This window comes from Musca domestica, unplaced genomic scaffold (assembly GCF_030504385.1).
Source record: "Musca domestica strain aabys unplaced genomic scaffold, Musca_domestica.polishedcontigs.V.1.1 9, whole genome shotgun sequence".
Taxonomy (NCBI): domain Eukaryota; kingdom Metazoa; phylum Arthropoda; class Insecta; order Diptera; family Muscidae; genus Musca; species Musca domestica.
The window spans coordinates 7,942,081-7,963,490 of NW_026712435.1; the positions used below are offsets into that span (position 1 = coordinate 7,942,081).

The 21,410-nt window shown below is 34.4% G+C and overlaps 2 protein-coding genes across 5 annotated transcripts; one reads left to right on the plus strand and one right to left on the minus strand.

Moving 5' to 3' along the window:
- Window positions 1-8,443: 8,443 nt before the first annotated feature.
- Window positions 8,444-13,537, minus strand: LOC101896012 (uncharacterized). 4 transcript variants are annotated; one of them, XM_005183173.4, is made up of 4 exons: window positions 13,380-13,521; window positions 9,914-10,158; window positions 8,881-9,201; window positions 8,444-8,825 (listed from the first exon to the last, which is right to left on the minus strand). In XM_005183173.4, exons 2-4 carry the CDS (start codon window positions 10,151-10,153, stop codon window positions 8,634-8,636), a joined length of 753 nt encoding a protein of 250 aa, XP_005183230.1. In that variant the 5' UTR covers window positions 10,154-10,158; window positions 13,380-13,521; the 3' UTR covers window positions 8,444-8,633. The 4 variants fall into 4 exon arrangements, with proteins under 4 accessions (XP_005183230.1, XP_011292387.1, XP_005183232.1 ...); XM_011294085.3 differs by lacking the exon at window positions 9,914-10,158 and adding an exon at window positions 13,054-13,172 and having other exon boundaries at window positions 13,380-13,514; XM_005183175.4 differs by lacking the exon at window positions 9,914-10,158 and having other exon boundaries at window positions 13,380-13,537.
- Window positions 13,538-15,978: 2,441 nt separating this feature from the next.
- On the plus strand, window positions 15,979-21,140 carry LOC101896396 (striatin-interacting protein 1 homolog). Its single transcript, XM_005183176.4, has 2 exons — window positions 15,979-18,959; window positions 20,247-21,140. Exon 1 carries the CDS (start codon window positions 16,262-16,264, stop codon window positions 18,944-18,946), a length of 2,685 nt encoding a protein of 894 aa, XP_005183233.1. The 5' UTR covers window positions 15,979-16,261; the 3' UTR covers window positions 18,947-18,959; window positions 20,247-21,140.
- Window positions 21,141-21,410: the final 270 nt, after the last annotated feature.

Below are 21,410 nucleotides of genomic sequence, written 5' to 3' on the forward strand. Positions count from 1 at the left end.
CTGTTATAAACTGTAGTACCCATAAGGAATTTCAAATACGAAATTTTAAACAATTCCGGTGAATAATGTCGCTTAAATCATCAAAATACCGAATATATTGGTCTGTACATAAACGTGGACATATATAGCCCATTTTCAATACCAAAAGTCCTACATACCAAACACACATCTGTTCGGAAGTTAGAGTGATTTCCACAGACGGACGGACATCGCAACTTTGTGTATGTATGTTTCGAGGTGTTACCAACGGAATGACAAACTTAATATACCCTACATATTATGGTGGAGGATATAATGACAAACAAGGTCGAGTACGTTGTAAATGGTTGCCATATTATTTAGCCGATTTAGCAAATGAGCCAAACTTTATTGCTTTGCGATGGCTTAAACTTCATGAACCCACAAATGCGAATTACAATACGACGATAAAACATATAATTACAGTTTATTTTTTTTTCGAACGTTCCCACGCCTCACATTCCCACCCCTGCCGACCGAGGGGGCGACCTCCCTTTACGGAGGGATCGCGTACACATCATGATCCGCATCATAATGGGAATTCAGTAGGAAATTGAAAACCAGCTACAGAATCTAATTCATCAGCTAGTTTGTCAAATAATAAAACATGTATTTTAATTGTTTAAAAATAAAATTATTCTAGATTTAATAACTTCTAAACTCATACCAAAATCTACATTACAATACACAGAATTAAAGTCAACACACATTTTATTAAGAGGTTCGCCCATTGAATAATTCGTGCGGTGAAAATCAGTATATAATAGCTGGTAGTATCTACTAGATCTAAAAGGAACATTAATTCTAATAGATGAGATTAGGAAATCTGAAGGTATATAACCTTTTAATATTTTTAGTACAAACATGGAGTTCAACATAATACGTCTGCTTTTAAGTGTAGGCAATCTAATTAATTTTAGCCTGCTAGCATAAGAAGGCAAAACAAAATCACTATTCCAATGTAAACCTCGTAAGGCAAATAGCAGAAATTGTTTTTGCACGGATTCTATTTTATCTGAATATATTGCATATTGAGGATCCCATACAACAGAACCATATTCCAATATAGGTCTAACAAGAGACGTAAATAACTGTTTTGTTATATATGGATCAGAAAATTCTTTGGCCCACCGTTTAACAAAACCTAAAACACCATTTGCTTTATTTACCATTGTTATTACATGGCAATTAAAATTTAATTTTGGATCCATCAAGAGGCCTAGATCGACAAATGAATCTACAGTTGATAATGAATGACCGTCAATATTATATTGTAATATCAGAGAAGAAGATCTGGAGAAGCACATATGCTTACATTTGCTTAAATTTAACTTCATACAATTTAACTTGCACCATTTAAAAAGGCTATCTAAATCGTTTTGAAGTAAACTGGCTCGTTTATCACAATTATGGGAAATGAATAATTTAACATCATCTGCGTACATTAACAATTTCGAGTAATTTATGGAATTAGGTAAATCTATATATATAAATGAAAGTTGTGTTAGTTACTACGCTTATAACTTAAGAACCGCTGAACTGATTTTAATAATTCATACAAATTCGGAATTGTCTCTTATCCGAAAAGGATAATATCCAAAAAAATCGCGTAAAAATGTGATATATTAACATTTTCATTTTGACTTTTCAAATGTACAATAGTAATGTTTTATTTTGCATGATTTTTTTCCATTTTGACTTACTTTTTTCTAATGTACATTTGTAGTGTTTTTTATATTTTATTTTTGAATTCGAATATTAATACCAATTTATTTAATTGACTTGATTTCTTGAGAACTGAAATTGATAACGGGTTACATGGAAGTGTAGTACCGAATTATGTGGTGGCGAAACGGAATAGATGATACCGAAATAATTTAATGCGGTCACACCAAAGTTAAAAGAAAATTACTTTTTCAAAATCGTTAAAAAGAAACACGAAAAAAGAGATCTCATTGCAACAATTCTCAAAACGGGAAAATAACGAAAAAAAATTCCAATGGAATTGAATTTTAAAATAAAAGTACATTCTATTGACAAACTTTGTAAGGATCTTTAAACAGTTGCTGTAAAAAATCAGCGAACAAGTTAAAGATTTTTTCAATTTGTTATTCTTCTTTTGTCAATTTTTTTCAATTTGTAATACATATTGAATTCAGTGGATTTTTTGTGAACAAAATAAAGAATAATTTTTCACTATATACAATTTTTCACCAAAAAAATGAAATAAGTGCGAAATGCGATGGTAACTGACATCTACCTTTCAACTCCAGGGCCTACATCGTGCTTCAGCTGGAAGATGCGCAGACATTTAAACAAACAAAAATGACCGAAAAAGACTAATGGGGCTTATTTCAAAGCGTGGCCCTACTTCTTTCATGTGACAATAATCCGTCCAATGAGAGCTCAAAATGCAAAAATTTTTGGGAGTACAATCAGTAAAATACCAAATATAAAGGGTGCAAAATAGTAGAGCGAATGGGACTTTTAGTAAGAAAAGGATGTCTATCCTTCCAAAAATTCTGCCTGAACATTTAAGATACCTTAAATCGCTTTAGCAGGTCATGATATCGATCATAAATAATCATCGTATGATTTAAGCCATTTTTGGAGTCTTCGCCATTTTCTTCTATTTTTGGCCCTTATTTTGCATCGTTGTTTCTAAGGGGCGTAGAGAACCTCTTCGCATAAAATTTTCGGAGTAGGGCCCATATTGGTCTTGACCACTAAAAAATTTTATTTATGCTACCCTGGGGTAAGGAACCATCGTACAGATAATTGCCACATAGAAATTTATTCATGTAAAGTCCCCACATTGGAGTATCCCCAAGTCCACTTTCACATCTAATGTGTGGTCAGAAAAGAAAAAATTGTATTCTATTGAATTTGTAACCCCCAAGAGAATATTGGTTGGGAACGTAGATTTGGGATATACATCTATATGAAATAAATTGTGAAAACATGAACAAATTACAAATATAAGAAAGTAGCACGGGACCGAATATTTGTTGAATCGTCATTAAATTATACTATGATGAAAAATATGGACTCCAACTTACAATTTAAATGGCAAATAAAATTAATTCCCATCTTACGGTAATGGATGTAAAATAGCTATATTTTTGATTTGGCCTCTATTTGTCATCTTGGATTATAAGGGGTGAAGAAAGTTTTCAATGTAGGTCGATGTTTCGCATTTTACCATATTTCAAAGGATTTGGCTAAAAATGAGTATTTGGGGATGAAAATCTTACACAAAAATTTCAACATATCTACAAATTTTAGGATTTTCTCCATGTAATAGTATCCCCTCAAGTCCACCTTTTGGCGGACAAACAGACCGACATGGTTAGGGGGACTTATGAGGACTCTAATGCACAATCTGAGGTGCTAATGGGTTCAAAAAAGTAATTAACTTTGCCTATTCTTAAATCAATTAGCCCTCAATTACGAGTTGTACAAAGTACAGTAAATTCCAAATTACTGCTCATTTGACTAAAAATTAAAAACTAATCGACCAGTACGTGAACATTTATAACATTCATATCTTTGAATAATCATGCTTTGACAAATATGCATAATAGACAAAAACTATGGGCCGGCAACGCGGACCGGGCCAGCTAGTCATTGATAAATAAAAGAAAGAGGACCGGTCCAAGGTGACTTCCTTGCGGAACACCCGATGGAACGTTAATCGTTTTGGACAAAACAAAACTAGTTGTGATCTATCTTTTAAGTAAGATGATATCCATTTGACTAAGTTTGTGTTGAAACCCATATAATTTAATTTATATATTAGGAGTTCATGGTTAACCCTATCAAAAGCTTTACTAAAATCAGTATAAATTGTATCAGTTTGTTTACGCTGAACAAATCCTTTTATTACTGTTGACGTAAATTGTATAAGATTTGTTGTAGTTGAAAGACCACTACGAAAACCATGCTGATATGGACTCAATATCGATTGAATTTTCTGTGAAATTACTGCAGTAATTAATTTTTCAAACAATTTTGGTATGGCACTTAATTTTGCAATTCCTCTATAATTTGACACATTAGTAAGACTACCAGACTTATGTAAAGGTATAATATAAGATTTTTTCCAGAAAGTAGGAAAGTGACCAAATTTCAGTGTTTCTGAACAATATTTAAGAATTATATTAGGTATGCCAATCGATTTAATCGATTTTAAACTACGCAGACTATTGTACACATCCTGACGTTGTAGAAAAGGCATACAAATTTGATCAGCCTGTGATAACTTATAAGGATACGAATCTTTAATTTGGCAAGATGTACTGGAATAGGTTGTGGCAAAAAAATCTGCGAAACATTCAGCAATATCTGTGCCTGTGACAAATTCTTTATTGTTATATTTCAATACTGAGGGCTTTGAGGAAACTTTTCGTTTTAGATTAACAAAATCATAAAAAGATTTAGGATTGGATTTAAAATTATTTTTAATCTTGTCTAGGTAAAGATTATACAATCTACGAGACTCTAAAGTATATTTAGATCTAGCAACAGAGTAATTAGTGTAGTCTATTGTTAAGCCTGATTTTTTATATTTACGAAAAAGCTTATTTTTAGAGTTTTTTTAAACTTAATAACTCAGAGGTTATCCATGGATATTTATTTGAATTTTTAACTCTAGTGGTTGGAACACATTCCAGTTTAAATCTATTTAAAATAGCATAAAATTTATCAATCACATATTCTAAATCTTTATGGCTGTTACACAGGCACACAGAAGCCCAATTTACGGAGGAAATGAGGGTATTAAATTTTCGAAAATTAGTTTTTTTGTAATTAAGGACAGTTTTAAATGAGTCGGACTGACTTTCTTCAATTACATAACTGTGAGTCATGGAGATATATAAAGTTGGATGGTATATATCTTCAGGAGTGCATATTGGAGGAATTTTGAATATATCAAAATGCTGTGTTATATTTACAAACGCCAAATCAAAAATTTTGCCGAGGGAATTTTTCACACTGTTTATTTGATAAAGATTTAAGTCACACAAACTATTTATAACATCAAATGTATACTGGGTACTGTTCATTTCGGATGGCAAAGGAATCAAAGCTTCAGAATCTGGCATTGGAAGCCACCTAATGGAGGGCATATTAAAATCACCAAGGATCAGAATGCGATCGGAATCTTTCATTTTTTCAGTGATTAAATTTATTGCTGATAAATGCTGATTATAAATGTCAAGTGAAGATGAAGGGGGAATATAAGAGCAAGTTACAAACAATTTAGATATGCCCAATTCAATGGAAACACCAACAAATTCTATATCAAGAAAATCATTTAGATCAATTAAATTAGTGGTATATTTGGTATCAACTGCAATAAGGACGCCACCGCCTTTTTTACAAACACGATCTTTTCTAAATAATTGATATTTTGAACATAAAATTTCACTATTTAATATAGATGTTTTTAACCAAGTTTCGGAGAAAACCAATACATTATAATTGAAACCAATGCTATCAGTATATAAACTGGTTAATTTTGTATTAAGCCCCCTTACATTCTGATAGCAAATAGAAAATGAGTCATTTAGTTTTTTGGCACCGAATCTGGTCTAAGAGGCAAATGAGCTAAATTATCGGATCTCTCCACAAATTCTTTAATAAATGCCCTAGCAGGCCAAAATTCTTTTAAAATCAACTGTACAAAAATATTTTCAGGCACAACGATATTTTTTAACGGTTGTGCATATTTATAGGTGACAATAGATTAAGTAAATAAATGTGATGTTAGCCTATTGGGCATGATGTTAAGAACTTTCGATAAAACATGATAGGAAAGTACTATTGTTGTGGGTTTTAATACATCAAATGGTTCGATGAAATTATGTGTAATCATGTGAAGACACACCAATTGCGTGCAAATTACCGGTAATATCAATAAAACTACCAACAAAATGGTAATATGGCAAAAAAATGATACTTCTTGCTATGATGGTTTATCCGAGTTTCCAAGTATCACGTTTAGTACTATAACCAATCTGAGATGCCATTTAAGTAACATTTAAGTATTTAAGCAGCACGTCTGTGAGATTATAGTGAAGATGTTTCTGTTTTTGGCTTTTTTTATTTAAGCGACTGTGGCATGTTGCGCGTATCTACTTTTGGCCACCAGCGGCGACAATGCAACACTTTATTTCTAATTTGGAATTCTCAAATGATCGACAGTTTTGGCAAAACTACATTTTTTATTTAATTGCCGGAAGGTCAACTATTCGCGACGTCAACAAGTTCAGATCGGACAATTCTGTGTTCTGTTTGAACTTGAAATCGTTGGTAGAAAACTATGTCATTGCTTTGTTATACCAACTATATTCGGAAAGTCATGTTGTGAATGTCTTGAAAAGAATTAATACCATATAGGGCGGCGTGGCAACTGATATGTAAAGAACTTATATTTGCCGGATGGAATAATAATCTCAATTAATCTATTAAAGTGGAAAGTATTTGCACGTTTGATTGTTTGTTTCTTTGTTTGTTTGTAATTTATGGACTTCAAAACCGTTAAACAGATTATCATGAAAAATTTCGAAATTCCTCTTAGGACGGGAGACATAGCATCAGAAGCGGAGGTACCTACATAAAATTTAGATTTTGTATGCACATATCTCTTGATCGGTTACAGAAATAAACTTTCCAAATTACATAGAACTCTGTTCAGATTTGGATATAGCTCCCATATACAGGGTGAGATGAAAAAACTGCAACCAACTTCTGACTGCTGTCATTTCTAAACTACTCGTCCGACAGCTGTTAAAATTATTCCAGTGACAGCTCATTATACTGTTTACAAGCGTACAAAAGCATTTTGGTGAGAATTTTCCAGAAAAAAAGTTATTCGTGATGTAATTCTTTATATTTGGCTGGAAAACCACAAGTGACTATCGTTAGAGCACTCCAGCCTTTAAATGTGAATAAATCTTTTGTGTCTCGTATCATCGCTCGTTACTGTGGTACTGGTAGCGTAGCCCGACGTCAAGGAAGTGGACGGAAGAAAACAGCAACATCAGCAGAAATGGTTCGAAAAGTAAAGAAGCGACTTGATCGAAACCCGCGTCGCAGTTGCCGGAAAATGGCTCGTGAACTGAACATATCGCAATATTCCATTCGGCATATATTGAAAAATGAACTCGGGGTAAGGCCATTGAAATTCCAAAAAGCGCATGAACGAAAAAAGGAAGTAGACTAGAAAGTAGACTCAAAAGAGCTAAAGAGTTAACCTCGCTTGGCCGAAAGTGGTGAATTGCCAAATTTGGTTTTCTCCGATGAGAAAACATTCGTTGTCCAGCAGTTTGTAAACAAACAAAGTGATCGTGTTTACTTGCCAAAGAGGTCAGCTTAAAATGTGCACCTTCGGTTGGCCACCAGAACTCAAGCGCCGGCCATGGTGATGGTGTGGTCCGCCATAACAGCCGATTGTCGCTCTCCGCTCGTATTAATCGACCGTGGCATCATAATAAATGCCGAATATTATCGCGAAAATATTCTGGAGGGTGTATTAAAGCCTCGGGCACGCAAACATTTTTGCCACAGATCTTGGACATTCCAACAGGTCTCAGAACCATCGCACTCAGCACGCGCCACCCAAGAATGGTTACAAAATGAGGTTCCTCGCTTCATTTCCTGCGCATGGCCACCAAAATCTCCGGATACCAATTCATTGGACTATTGTGTCTGGAGTATTTTGGAAAGCAAGGTTGGCACTAAAACCAATTTCGTATATTTGATGCACCAAACTCGCTATGTATCTCCAATTTCAATGACATTTGGAATATGTGACGGAAATTTGTCTAAAAATAAATTTGTCACATTATATTGAAATTGGTTCAGATTTGGATATGACCTTGCACTGGTATTAGGCTAACGGTGGAAAAACTGCAGAACAATTTAATTGTATTGCTATCTCGAATCCCCCTAATAGCAGCATAAATGCCGGTCACCTTTAAAAGAATGCAGTTTCCTGTACGTTTACCATTAGCTATGACACTTAATTTATCCCAGAGACAAACCCTTCGTGTATGCGTACTAAATTTGGCGTGTTTCTGATTTTCTCATGGTCAGCTTTACCTGGCATGTTTGTTCATGCATTGGTTGACCAAGGGATTTGTATGTATTTGAAGGTCCTCTTTACTATTTTTAACATGGACTACAAATGTGTTTTCGCTATTGATATTTTCTTGCAATGTTGCCGGAGCTAATGGCAACATACATTTCCTGCATTTTTACTATGGGATACATAAAATTTCTATTGATACAAAGGCAATTAGTCATGTAAAATTACCTAAAATCACAACGTGCGTGTTAGTATCAGTCACGCACAGTATTATATTAATTAAGTACTTGTTATAGTGCAGTAGCAGTTTGTCCACTAAAATTTCTCTCTCCATTCCATCGAGAAAACATTTGATCGTTTATTATTAGTAATTTATATTTTGCATATTATATATGCATACCATAGAAACTCTTATTAAATACATGGTCAATCTTTCATAATATTACCAAAAATATAAACAATATTGTTTTAAACTGTTAAAAAGTTTTAATGAATGCAATCTGTTTTTTGATTTGTTTACTGCTTATAGCAATTTCTCAATATCTTTGGCAATGTCCATGGGATCTGTTGTAGGAGCATAACGGTTAACTGGTATTCCCTCCTTGTTGACCAAAAACTTGGTAAAATTCCATTTGATTGCGCTGCCTAATGTTCCAGTTTGCTTGGCCTTCAAGTACTGATACAAAGGTGCGGCATTGGATCCATTTACATCAATCTATAAATGGAAGACATTAAAAAACATTGCATAACATTCTGTATATCAAACTTACCTTTTTAAATACATCACCAATGTCGGCTTTAGCATCGCGTAAATGGCAAACCATTGCCTCCCCATCGCTTTCAGGCATTTGAGAACCAAACTGATTGCATGGGAAATTAAGGATTTTTAGACCTTTATCGCCATATTTCTCTCGCAAATCTGTCAACTTCTTATAATTGTTCTTGGTCAAGCCACATTGTGACGCAATATTAACTATTAACACAACGTTGCCCTTGTACTTTTCCAAAGAGACATCTTCGCCATTGGTATCTTGAACTGTAAAATCGTATATGCTCTTTGCGTTCTTTGCTTCTTCGGACATGATTTCGGACTGAAATAGAACAATAAATACACGTTAACTCACTGTCAACTGTTATACTGAAAATGTACTGACGCTTTTAGTCATGCATTGACTACGAAACGAAATTAGAAAACAGTAAACGAATCGAAAGCATTAGAGGGGTTAAATTGTTGGCAGAGTTGGATATTTTTAATTGTAAAAATGTCGCCCTATGAATATTTTATAAATTCTGCTGTAACGTTTGTCAACTATACGGGTAATTGTACAGAATAATTACAACTGGTTAATGGAAAGACAAAAAAAATATTTCTGGAATTATATTACCTTAAAAGCGATTATCTTGTCGACTGCCTTATGCGAGTAGTAGTAAACATGACATTTGTAGCCATGGTTTACAATTTAAAAAGTGTGGGTGTGTGTGTTTTTTGTAACAAATGGTTTGCTTTGGAGGTCATTAGATTGAGTCGTTAATATTTTATACAAAGGATAATGCATGTCAGGATAATTTGAACAATTTTATAGATACTCGAGGAAATATATGTTGATATTAGAGATTTTAAAAATTCTTCAAAATGAATTGACACGCATGCTACAACCATCAAGTCCATTAGAGATACACAGAGAAATTGCTTGGTACATATCAAAACATTAAAATAGCATTTAATTTAAGTACTTTAATGAACCCTTAGATTCACCTGGACATTTCTATTAAAAATCTTGTAACACAAATCTCTTTACTCACATCGTGCTTTACCGAATGCATATTTGATGACGATGTACTGTGAGCGGCACAACCAACATCAATTATTGGTAAAAGGACTAAACAGAGTGTTCTACTATTAGTATTGGCTCGAGGGCTAAGATGTGTGTATTCACGGCTTTGCTGTTGAGAAAATTGACTTGGTCGCCTTTTTGTGCGGAACACACTCAGAGGTGACATTTTTATAATTGAGCGGTTGTTCAGAATTTTCGTGAGAAACATTGCAGCTGAAACGACAACAAAAAGTTATTTACTCATATACAGGCCCATATTTTGCTGCAAAGGCAAAACGTTAATAACTTTATCGGGTTTGGTTTATTATCTATGAATAGAATAGTGACTGAATTGAAACGATGAGACTGTTCAACGATGGCTATTCGAAATTTCTCAAAAATGTAGCGGTTGTTTAAAAAAACAATCGATATCGTGGAGAAATCGATATCTCTTTTAAATTGAAACCAAACTGAATGAACAATTGAAGTATTCTACATTTTGCAATTTGGGAAACATGAAATATAAGGCTATATTAACTAATGTGATGCCCTTAATAAAGCAACAATAGCAAGAAAGGAGACACTTTTGAAGAGCATTAGGGCAAAATCAATTTATACACGGGTAGATGAAAAGGACAACATTTTTGATAAATAATAAAATTCTGTTCATTTGTCATGAAAAAAGATTCCGTACCATCGCGGTTGGCGTTTTGTAAATTATAACTGTGTTCTTTCTATTATTCGCAATAATATGTTCACCTTGTCCTGCAGTACAATTTTGTATCAGAAAGTGTTTACCTACTATACATCAAGAAATTGTATGTCGCATCCAGCCAGCCGATGACTTAAGCCCGTCAAAAATGTCTGATACAATGTACATTTATTATCCTTTTTGTAAAGAAAATTATAAATCTAGGATTTTATTGTTCTCTTAAATTCGTCTATATGCATTAGAACTTTTTATACACGGAATAGGTTTCTACAACAGAGTCATTATATTTGTCCTTTAGGGTTATTCCCAAGTTTTTTTTTTTAATCTTGAAAATTGTATTCATAATAAAGTTTTTCTATCATTAACACTGCAACATTGAAGATTTCATGATGTTTATGCTTTATTACACCCATCGGTAAAAATCGCAAGTAGATAATGATTTTTCTACTGACAAATAATTTGTTGTGTCAATGATATTCGGTAATATTGTTATTTTTATTTAAAAATTAGCAAATAAATCACAAAAATCGAGCGTGCCGACTCTATGATACTCTACACCAATATGCATATTTAGTAGAGCCACCTTGAACAAATAAACGCTTATGTAAGGAATTTTGTGATTTTTCATTGCGAAATTGTATGAAAACTAGATTTTAATCTTAATCGATTTCCACTAAATTTGATGGAGGTAGTTTTATGTTGTGTTTCACTTTTCGTATCACTGCTATACAGTTCATGTTACGACTGGAGTGAACTTAAATTAAAATCGAGTATATATGGGAGCTATATCGGAACCGGAACAAAATTCTATCGTATTTGGGCCAATACCACATATAGGAGCTATATCTAAATTTGGACATTGTCAATAAGGTTCGTCCTTAGGCACAACAAATGAACGATGCAAATTTTCATCCCGATTGGGCAATAAAAGCAACCTGTACTTTGAATACAAAAATACATGGACAGACGGAAGGACGAGCATGCATAAATCGACTCAGAATTTGATTTTATGTACATCATCAAAAGGAACTATGGGTCTATCATGCTTCCTATTCCATGTTGCAAACAAACGCACAAAGATATAATACACTGCACTGTGAAAGTCCGGGGTCAAGACCCCGACTAGACTCGGATCCTATTACCCGATATAGACAATATAGCTATCGTTGGAAAGCTTATGATATACCTATGCAACAAGTGGTCACTTGATGGAGTAAGTGGTCACGGTTTCGGAAGTATAGTCAAATTAGCGATTTTTTGGACCCGGATTTTTTATAAAACTCTCAAAAAATCGAAAAAGGGCCCATTATACCAAATTCTTACCTTTCCAAAATCCTACAATTTGTGCTAACACCTTTTTTGGGTCCAGAGAAATTCTCTTTTCCGTTCTGCCGACTACGCGAACTAAAGTTTTTCTAAAATTAACAGTTGCTGTAACTAGACGGCCTTCGGCCGGCGCTTGAGATTTTCTCCTCTGGGTATGACCCACACCGGCTAATGCGAACCAAAGTTTTCTAAACTTGATACCTTTTGTAAGTAGCCGGTCTTTGGATGGGGCTTGAGATTTTCTCCTCTGAGTATTTCCCACACCGGCTAACGCGAAACAAAGTTGAGTTGAGGGGCTTGAGATTTTCTCCGCTGGGTATGTCCCACACCAGCTCACGCGAACCAAAGTTTTCTAATTTTGATGCTTTTGTAATTCCAACGACGTCTACGCGAAATAAACCTTTTTTATTGAAAACATAATTTTAATGAACTGGTTAGAATCGGGTTATGCGGATGGATAGACCCATATATCTCTGGATCGATAATTGGACTATAACAACCGTTACTAATTACCCCATCATGTGACAACTTGTTGGATAGGTATTTTCATAAGCTTTCCAACGATACCTATATCTATATCGGGTCCAGTCGGGTCTTAAACCCGGACCTTCGGGTCAAAAATCTGGCGTCCCGTCCCCCAAGAAAGAAATAATTTCACGAGATGAGGTAAAAATATCTACCACTGGAAAAAATTAAAGTTTTTACTAAACCAGAGTTAAGCCTTTAAAGAACATTTTATCACCCCCTATAAAAACTGCACTATTCGTAACTCCATATAAACGCTCGCAAACATCAAAGCTTTTGCTGGATTGTACTTAATTTAGTGGCAAATCTCAACGTTTTTACCCAAATCACGGTAAAGTATTTTTCTTGGAGGACTGGTAGGGGCGTACAAAAAAAAATAAAAATTACACTTATGTGGGGAGAAAGTCTGCTTGATCCTCCCACTTAATTTTAGGTTTACAGGTATCTCTATTATTTCCTAATGGTTTCACTCAAATTTTCTGCTTGCAACAATTACGAAATGTATTAGTAGTCTAAAAAGTAGCATATATGTATGGAATTTGGAAAAATAGAAAAAATATATTTACTTTTATATGATTATAATAAAAATAGTAGCCAACGCCGATAGCAATAGCTCCGAGAAAGAAGTGCAGCATATTTTTTGTGGTCATTGATCCGAGTATATTTGTGAACAGCGGTTTTTAATCTAGGAAATTAGAGCATTTTAACCATGAATCGTTACAAATCTTTCTCCAAAAACTGCAAATCATTCATGATGACTACAATGGGCAAAGTTCAATGTTTTGTTCGAACACTTTTTGACACTCTTTCTAAACTCCGCTGTATTATTTTTAATATATTGTTTTTGATATTTTATTTCCAGATATTGACATATGTTTTTATTTTAGCTTACTTTTAGTTTTTGAAGAATTTCACAATAACTTTACAGATGGATAACGTTTGTCGTACTTTATATATCGAGTGTTATGATTCCGGCAAATAAAAGAATGACCTTCCAACCCAATGCACCCAGATTAGGGCTCTAAAACTGAGAAACCGCATTGAAACAACGAAACCGAGTAACCGATCATTTAATCGATTTATAAACAAAAAAATATAATGTAAAGTACACACCATGGCAGAAGAATACATGCAGATGCATCAACGCTTGGGAGCATTGATATGTCAAAAAATTGTAAATGTTTTTTAAATATGACTAGATTTTTATATGTTTTCATATACGGCGTCATTCGGAGTTTATTATAATTCGTGCTTTTCAACAATTCTACAAATTTAAATAATTTTTCATTCAACATTTTCAATTCCAAAATTGGTTTGACAGTTCATTGTCTCAGCAGCTGTGTCGATGCGTCTACCTATATTCTTCTACCATGATACACACCCATTTTACAATAAAAAGGTAAGGTAAAGCTACAGGCTGATTACAATTTTTTTCTAAGTGTACTCGACTTCTGGCAATTTTGTGTATGCATTTATTGTTTTGAAAAATTAAAAAAAAATGTATATACAAAAAGCTCAAAACATGAATGAAGATTGTTAAATGAAAGATAAAATAAATGTTTGGAGGAAAAACGATAATTTCTTCTATTATTACGAATTACGAATCGTGCGATTTGAACGTGATTGAAATTGCAATGAGAACATAGCATTGCATAAATGCATTTTTCCAGAAATATGATCACAAAATGATTACTATAGGTCTGGTTACCCCAAAAAATTTTAAATTGTTCCAATTCATTCACTGAGAGTTATCAAATCGCGCTGGGCAAATTTCTCCTTGCAATCACTTGTAACTCTTCTTCTTCTCCTTCCGGTGATTTTGGACAAGCAATATGAAACATCTTTATTTTGCGTATCGTGAGACCAATTGTTTTGTTTTTCGATTCATTTTTGTGTTCTTAATTTGTAAATTGCTTTGTTTTGATAAATCAGCTGATTGCTTGCAAGTTTTTGCAGGAATTCCGTCTGTTTAATTTTCAAAGTTTTCTAGCGAAGAGAATAGAACTACCCATGGTAGAAAAATACAGGTAGATGCATCAACGCTTGGGTGCATTGATATGTTAAAAATTTTTAAATATATCTTCAAAAATAAGTATATTTGTATATGTTTTCCTACAGGACGCTAATCGGAGGTTGTTATAATATGCATTATTTAACAATATTTACAAATTTGAGTAATTTTTCATTCAACAACTTCGATTCCAAAATTGGTTTGACAGTTCATTGTCCCAGCAGCTGTGTCGAAGCGTCTACCTATATTCTTCTACCATGGAACTACCTTACTCTCTCAGAAATTAGTTGCTGGATAATTTCTGCAGGAAAAGTAACCAGATTATTTCTAATTATTTCTGCAGAAGGAGTCAGAAATGAAAATGGAAAACCAAATGGAAACCAGTCCATTTTATTGCCATATCATTAATATAAAATATGACAACATTAATTCAGTATACTATAAGATAAAAAGAAGACGGTCTGTTCATACAGTTCATATTTAAATGAATCTTGTAATAACGAAAAAAGATTTATTTGTCCGGCAATATCATGTTTTATCTAGCAAAAAGATTCAATCACCTGCCATACAGTTAATGCTAATGCAACTTGAGCTTTTGGACAACTAATAGAGTGCATTTCATTTAGCTGTATAATTCTAAGGCCGGTTATTACATATTTCCGATAGATAAAAAATGATGTTGTCGGACACATAAATTGTTTTTCATTATTAAAAGATTAATTTATGTATTAAATGTCCGATAAGCAAAATGTCAGACCATCTTCCCTTTATCTTTTAACCGAAAGTTTACAGAATTCATGTTGCCATATTTATATTGATAATATGGTAATAACAACAAAATTTGTTTAAATAAAAAAATGGATAAACCTAATCGTTTATTATTATTTTTTTCACGAAATTAATTACAAATTCGTTTTGTTTATTTTTAAACCGAAAAGGAAGATCCGATTAAGAAAAATCGGCGACTACCAGCTTTTTTTTATAAAAAAAATTGCCATATCATTTATTTTAACGTAAAGATGTATTAATGAAATCCTCATAATGTGTACTTTTTCTTTTACTTTTCCTAAAGTAAGGGATATGGGATTTATGTTGACTTAGTTCGATTTTGGCTCTAGGCTCCTTTGTAAATTTACGAAGAAGAAGAAGAAAGAAAAATTTACGAAGAAGACTTTAGCCGGTCAAAAAGGCGTTTTATATATTTTCACTAACGCTTGGTAACATTGATATGTCAAAATTTTCTAAAAATAGGTAGATTTTTATACTTTGTCTTATACGACACCAATCATAGGTTGTTATGATATGGACTTTCAACAATGTTTATACATTTGAATAATTTTTCATTGAAAATGTCCAATTCCAAAATTGGTTTGACTGTTAATTTCCCCAGCATCTGTGTCGAGGAGACTACCTGTATTCTTCTACCATGCATACGTATCTGCACAAACAGCTGTAGCTGTCTTGCTGTTGCTGTCAAAAACTACTACTTCAATTTACATCACTGGCAGACAGTGACAGAATTTTTTCGTGAATACAAAATTTTCCAATTTTCAATTTTACACAATATTATAAAAATATCATTCAATAGAAATATATTAAGACAACATTGCTTCGTGAATTTCTCCCTGAAATGTGGGAATAAGGACATTTCTCTAGCGCTGCTCGTCTGCAAAGAGTGGAGCAATACGACGACCAAGTGAATTTCAGACAATAAAAAAAGGATACTTGCTAAGCAGGGAAGTGTGAAAATTTTCAGGAGCAAAATGATGTTTTCATCGATAAACAACTCGTTCGAGCAGGACACCCATGACACAGACGGCAATTGCGATGGTCCCGATTTGGATTTTATATATGCTGACGTTGATACATACCAAAACGAGATCGCCGAGCTATATAGCTACACTGAATTCAGCGAATTTCAACAAAATGTTAAGGCATTCGAAGACCAAATGGACATGTACAATTTGCCACCTAATTGGCAAAAGCTAGACGCATCTAGTCAGAGGGGGATTATTATGAAGTTGATTGACCAGCTAGAGGTGTCCAATCGGCAATTTCGCATGCAGGCCGCCCGATGTATTCTGTATTTGGCTCAGGGGTGTTGGGCAGAAATCCAATCGGACGAGGAGCAGCAGCAGAACACACGCGACAATGTTATTGTGCTATATGAATTAGGTATATTTTCGTCGTTTCTAGATCTTTTGAACATGGAAATCGAAAGTGCCTGTTCGCCTGACATTGTGGCAGTAAAAATAACGAATGTCACTTTGGGTGATTCGGCGGACTTGAGAGTGATTTTATCTGTACTATACATTATAACCGAGACCATACGTGACGAAAAAGAGAAAGGTAGTGAGGATTACCGCAAAATCGCAGAAGCCTTTGTGCAAGAGATCAACAGTCCTTTGCCGGATGGAGAACTGTTGACCGTAAAATTATTGGGAATGATAACGCGATTCTGCAGTGGAGCTGCACCCCATTTCCCAATGAAAAAAGTTGTCCTTTTGTTGTGGAAAATATCACTATTGGGATTAGGCGGCATGGAAGTTCTCAAGAATCTCAAAAACGAGTACCGTGTAAAAGCCGGTCTGAGCCCAGTCACCGAAGATACATTGGAAGTAACGAAAACTATGCGTGCAAGTTCTCCGCCGGTCACAGCGGCCGATTATCTCGATAACCAAAATCTGAAAAGAAATGCTTTTCGTCGGTCGTTAATGAAACAGAGGTTTCTAGACGAACAGGAACAAATGGATATGGAACTCACGCCGGGGAATGAGAGTGCCCCGAATGGTGGTAACAATGGAACCGGAGGCGGCGGTAATGGTAGCGGACAAAATGGGGAAGATGAGTATTATCGACCGTTCGAAGACCCCTCCACTGGTGCTTCGTCGTCAACAATAACAACAGCGAACCCAAACAATCTGCCATGCTATAACGCACAGCCGCCAATTGTGCAACCCACACAGCTGACAACGTGTTTGCCTTGGACACCAAAAGTGCGACAAAAGGATATTGACCAATTCCTGGATATTTCACGGAATAAATTCATAGGTTATTCTCTGATTGACGATCACGAAAGCCTGGCCGGCCTACCTCAGCCCATTCATGAAGGTGTGCAAACTCTCAAACGGCACATGTACATTAGTTTGGCTGATATACAAATCAAGAAGGAGGAGGAGATTGCACGCAACCCAATATCAACACAGGAAGATGAAGTAGTATTAACACCAGCCGAGATCCTCTACCAGGCCATACTGCCCAATTTGCCACAGTACATGATCGCCTTATTGAAAGTGCTGTTGGCAGCATCGCCCACTTCCAAGTCAAAGACAGAAAGTATTAACATTATGGCTGATGTGCTTCCCAAAAAGATGCCACTGACCGCCACACAATCCACCAAACTGACTGTAGACATGGGTCGCCATAAGGAAATAATCGTCAAAGCAGTGTCCGCAATTATTTTACTGTACTTGAAACACTTCAAATTGAATCACATATATCAATTCGAATTCATGTCGCAACACTTGGTATTTGCCAACTGTATTCCCCTGGTTCTGAAATTCTTTAACCAAAACATTACCGAATATGTCAGCATGAAAAATACCATACCCCTCTTGGATTTCCCATCCTGCGTGATTGGGGAGCAACCTGACCTGTCGGCAGAGAGTTTTGTTTTTAGTGCAGATGTGACCGACAAGCCTTATTCCTGGCGAAATGTATTTTCCTGCATTAACTTGCTGCGCATCCTGAACAAACTTATCAAGTGGAAACATTCGCGAGTAATGATGCTGGTGGTCTTCAAGTCCGCACCCATACTCAAGAAGACCTTGAAGGTGCGCCACGCCATGATGCAATTGTATGTTTTGAAACTACTGAAAATGCAAACAAAATATTTGGGTCGTCAGTGGCGAAAATCAAATATGAAGACAATGAGTGCCATCTATTCCAAAGTTCGTCATCGTCTCAATGACGATTGGGCATTTGGTAATGACTTAGAATCTCGTCCATGGGACTTTCAAGCCGAGGAATGTACACTACGTGCCTGTGTTGATCGCTTCAATCTTAGGCGATATCCCGAAGCCACCCAGAAGTGTGGTTCTGGCGGTAACAACGGTAATGCCGGCAATAACGCAGAAAACTCGACATCTGGAAATATTGCGGGTGGAAATGTGGATGGAAATGTAGGTAGCAACGGTGCTGGCGGTATTTACGGTGCGACCAACTCTGGCAATGGTATTACTACAGGGGTTGGGGGACAATTGCAGGATTATGGGATCGAAGGTGGATTCCCAAGCGATGAAATATTGACACATTCAGATTTTGCTTTCTTCGGCCACTCTGGCTGGTGGGATCGAAAGGTGGAACTTACTGATTATTTCAAGGCCAACTATACAACATGGCTAGAAGAGGAAGTCTACAATAACCAGACCGACTGGGATGCTCTTTAAGGGCATGACACAGGTAATAGATTTGATAAAAATCTTTTTCTATAATTTTGTTTGTTTACCCTATGACACATTATACAGTTCAGTGTACAAAGTCTTTGTGCAGTCCGTCCCTTTGTCCATGTACTTTTTGAACATTTATTGCCGAATCAAAATTATCCAATTTGAACTGGTCATTTGTTTGACCCAAAAGTAAAACCATTTATAGGAGAACTGCAATTACTCATTACGATATTTTTCTGCTCTGATTTTTTATAAACAAAATATTTATAAATGACAATTAGATACTGTCAAAGGATAATTTTGAAAAAATTTTGACATACGATTGCACAAGGTTATCTTTATAATTCTACACTGAATACGAGCTTAAGTTACTTTTTCAGTAACATTTACTCGGTGAACTCTTTCTCGAGGTAAAATCACCTTTTAGTCATTATTTTCATCAAAATATTGCAAAAAGTATTGATCATATCATAATAAAGAAATATGTTTCTACAAGATTTCTTTATATTCTATTGAAAAAGCCACTTGTTTGAATTCACAAAGCTTGTACAATTCTTCCAGTAAAAATTTTGTAAGTTCTCAAAATAAATATTGGAATACTCTTTCAATACATTTTCATTCACAGACAGTAAACAGACAACATTCGGGCAACATTAGTATAAATTATTACAAAAATCAAGACCCACTTTGTACTAACAAATATGGTGTGTTTTAGTAAAACTATCATTAGAAAAATTCTCCACATGGCACTGAAATTAATATTAATATTTAAAATATTAGCTGGATTTTGTTCCACCTTTTTGTATACGTACAATTGTGTGTTTCATGGATGTACGTCAGGTGGTCCCCCGTAAAAGGGGCCCTTTTCTGAAACAAATTCTATTTTTTTTTTCTTTTTCGTACATTTATCCTACATTCTTAATGTACGCAGAAACAATTTTTAATACCTTCCACTATTTGGAAGGAAATAGCCTATGGCAAACTTGAAATATTAAGTATGAAATAATAGAAAAATATGGTTCAATTGAAAAAATACCGAATATTTGACCTATATGTCCCCTTTCCACACCAAAAATTCTACTGACCTAAAATAAATTTCAATGAAATTTTGTTTATCTTAACATGATTTGAAAGTTCTAAAAAAGCATCTTGTAATAAGAGATCAAAATAGTCGATGTCATAAATATAGTTTTCAAATAATGTAAAATTATCAATAAAAAGTTTTGACTTATTTAAACATGTATTTAATTGCAATTAATTCTAACTGATTATAAATATATATATTTTTTATTCATTTCAGATATGGATCGCATTGCATATTCTAGGATTCCCGCAAATAATTTTTACATTCGGTTACATTCAGAGCTACATCAGCAGTAACTGGTGCGACCATAGCAAATATGACATACAAATAGATTATAGCATACTATATATCATTAGATACTCTTTTTATAAATAATCAAGGGAAACTCCAATACATAGTTCACGTTCCGTTAACACTTCAAAAAGATAATATCCGTACACGAGTGGTGGAAATTCGAAACCTAAATACTTCAAATTTCTCATACGCAATATCATTGAAATGAATTCTTATGAATACGCGGTCACACACAACTTACATAAAAGCATATTTATGAGTCAACATTGTACAAATTAACATCTATCGCTAGCGACTAAGAATTCTTTATTTCGAGAGCATGCCGATGAAATTATTTACTTAGTCAAAGTTCCCAATGTGCGACAGTAGATTAAAATGAATGCTTTCCCCACAGATATGCAATAACAAAAAAAAAAAAGTAAAAATAAATCATTTATTATTATTTTTGTCTTAATTTGTTCAAATTCAACATTTATTTATTATGTTTATTATTAAATCGATAACATTTGCATGATTTTTTTAAAATTAAAACACAGTTTCAAAATCACTAACAGCAAAGTTTAAACGTCGCATGTATTATTCTGCATTAATTATACATTCATGCTTTGAACGGAAGAGCACTGCTATTTGACAGCGTCAGCAACACATTTATTTGCAGTTCCCATCGAATAGTAGCATTCGGTATTTAAGAACAACATCAACAAAACATGGACACATAAATACATTTAATGTAATGTTTAATGTAATACATATAAATGTTATAAAAATACATATATAATTTATTAAAACGTAATAAAACACAGATTTACAAGAAAACATCGATAGTTATTCGTGTTTCTTAAGTATTTTACGTTGGAAACCAAGAGAGACCATGTGTTCATCGTGCATACCCTCGAAGCGCAACAGATTGGGCAGCGCGCATTAGAAGGCGGGAAAATTGGGTAACATTTCTTAAATGCAAGGGCCTTTTTTAATGAATTGGTCGAGAGATCGGATTAGTAAAAGATTGAAAATCACGAATGAAATGTTCATAGCTGTGTTACTAAAAGTTACCAAATTGTTGTTGGGTCCAGCAAGATCTTGCAA

Coding starts and splice junctions, on each gene's coding strand:
- LOC101896396 (XM_005183176.4), top strand. CDS start 16,262: ATGATGTTTTCATCGATAAACAACTCGTTCGAGCAGGACACCCATGAC.
- LOC101896012 (XM_005183173.4), bottom strand. CDS start 10,153: ATGTTTCTCACGAAAATTCTGAACAACCGCTCAATTATAAAAATGTCA. Junction 9,202..9,913: donor TGCATTCGGTAAAGCACGAT/GTGAGTAAAGAG, acceptor GTTCTATTTCAG/TCCGAAATCATGTCCGAAGA. Junction 8,826..8,880: donor TTGGTGATGTATTTAAAAAG/GTAAGTTTGATA, acceptor TTCCATTTATAG/ATTGATGTAAATGGATCCAA.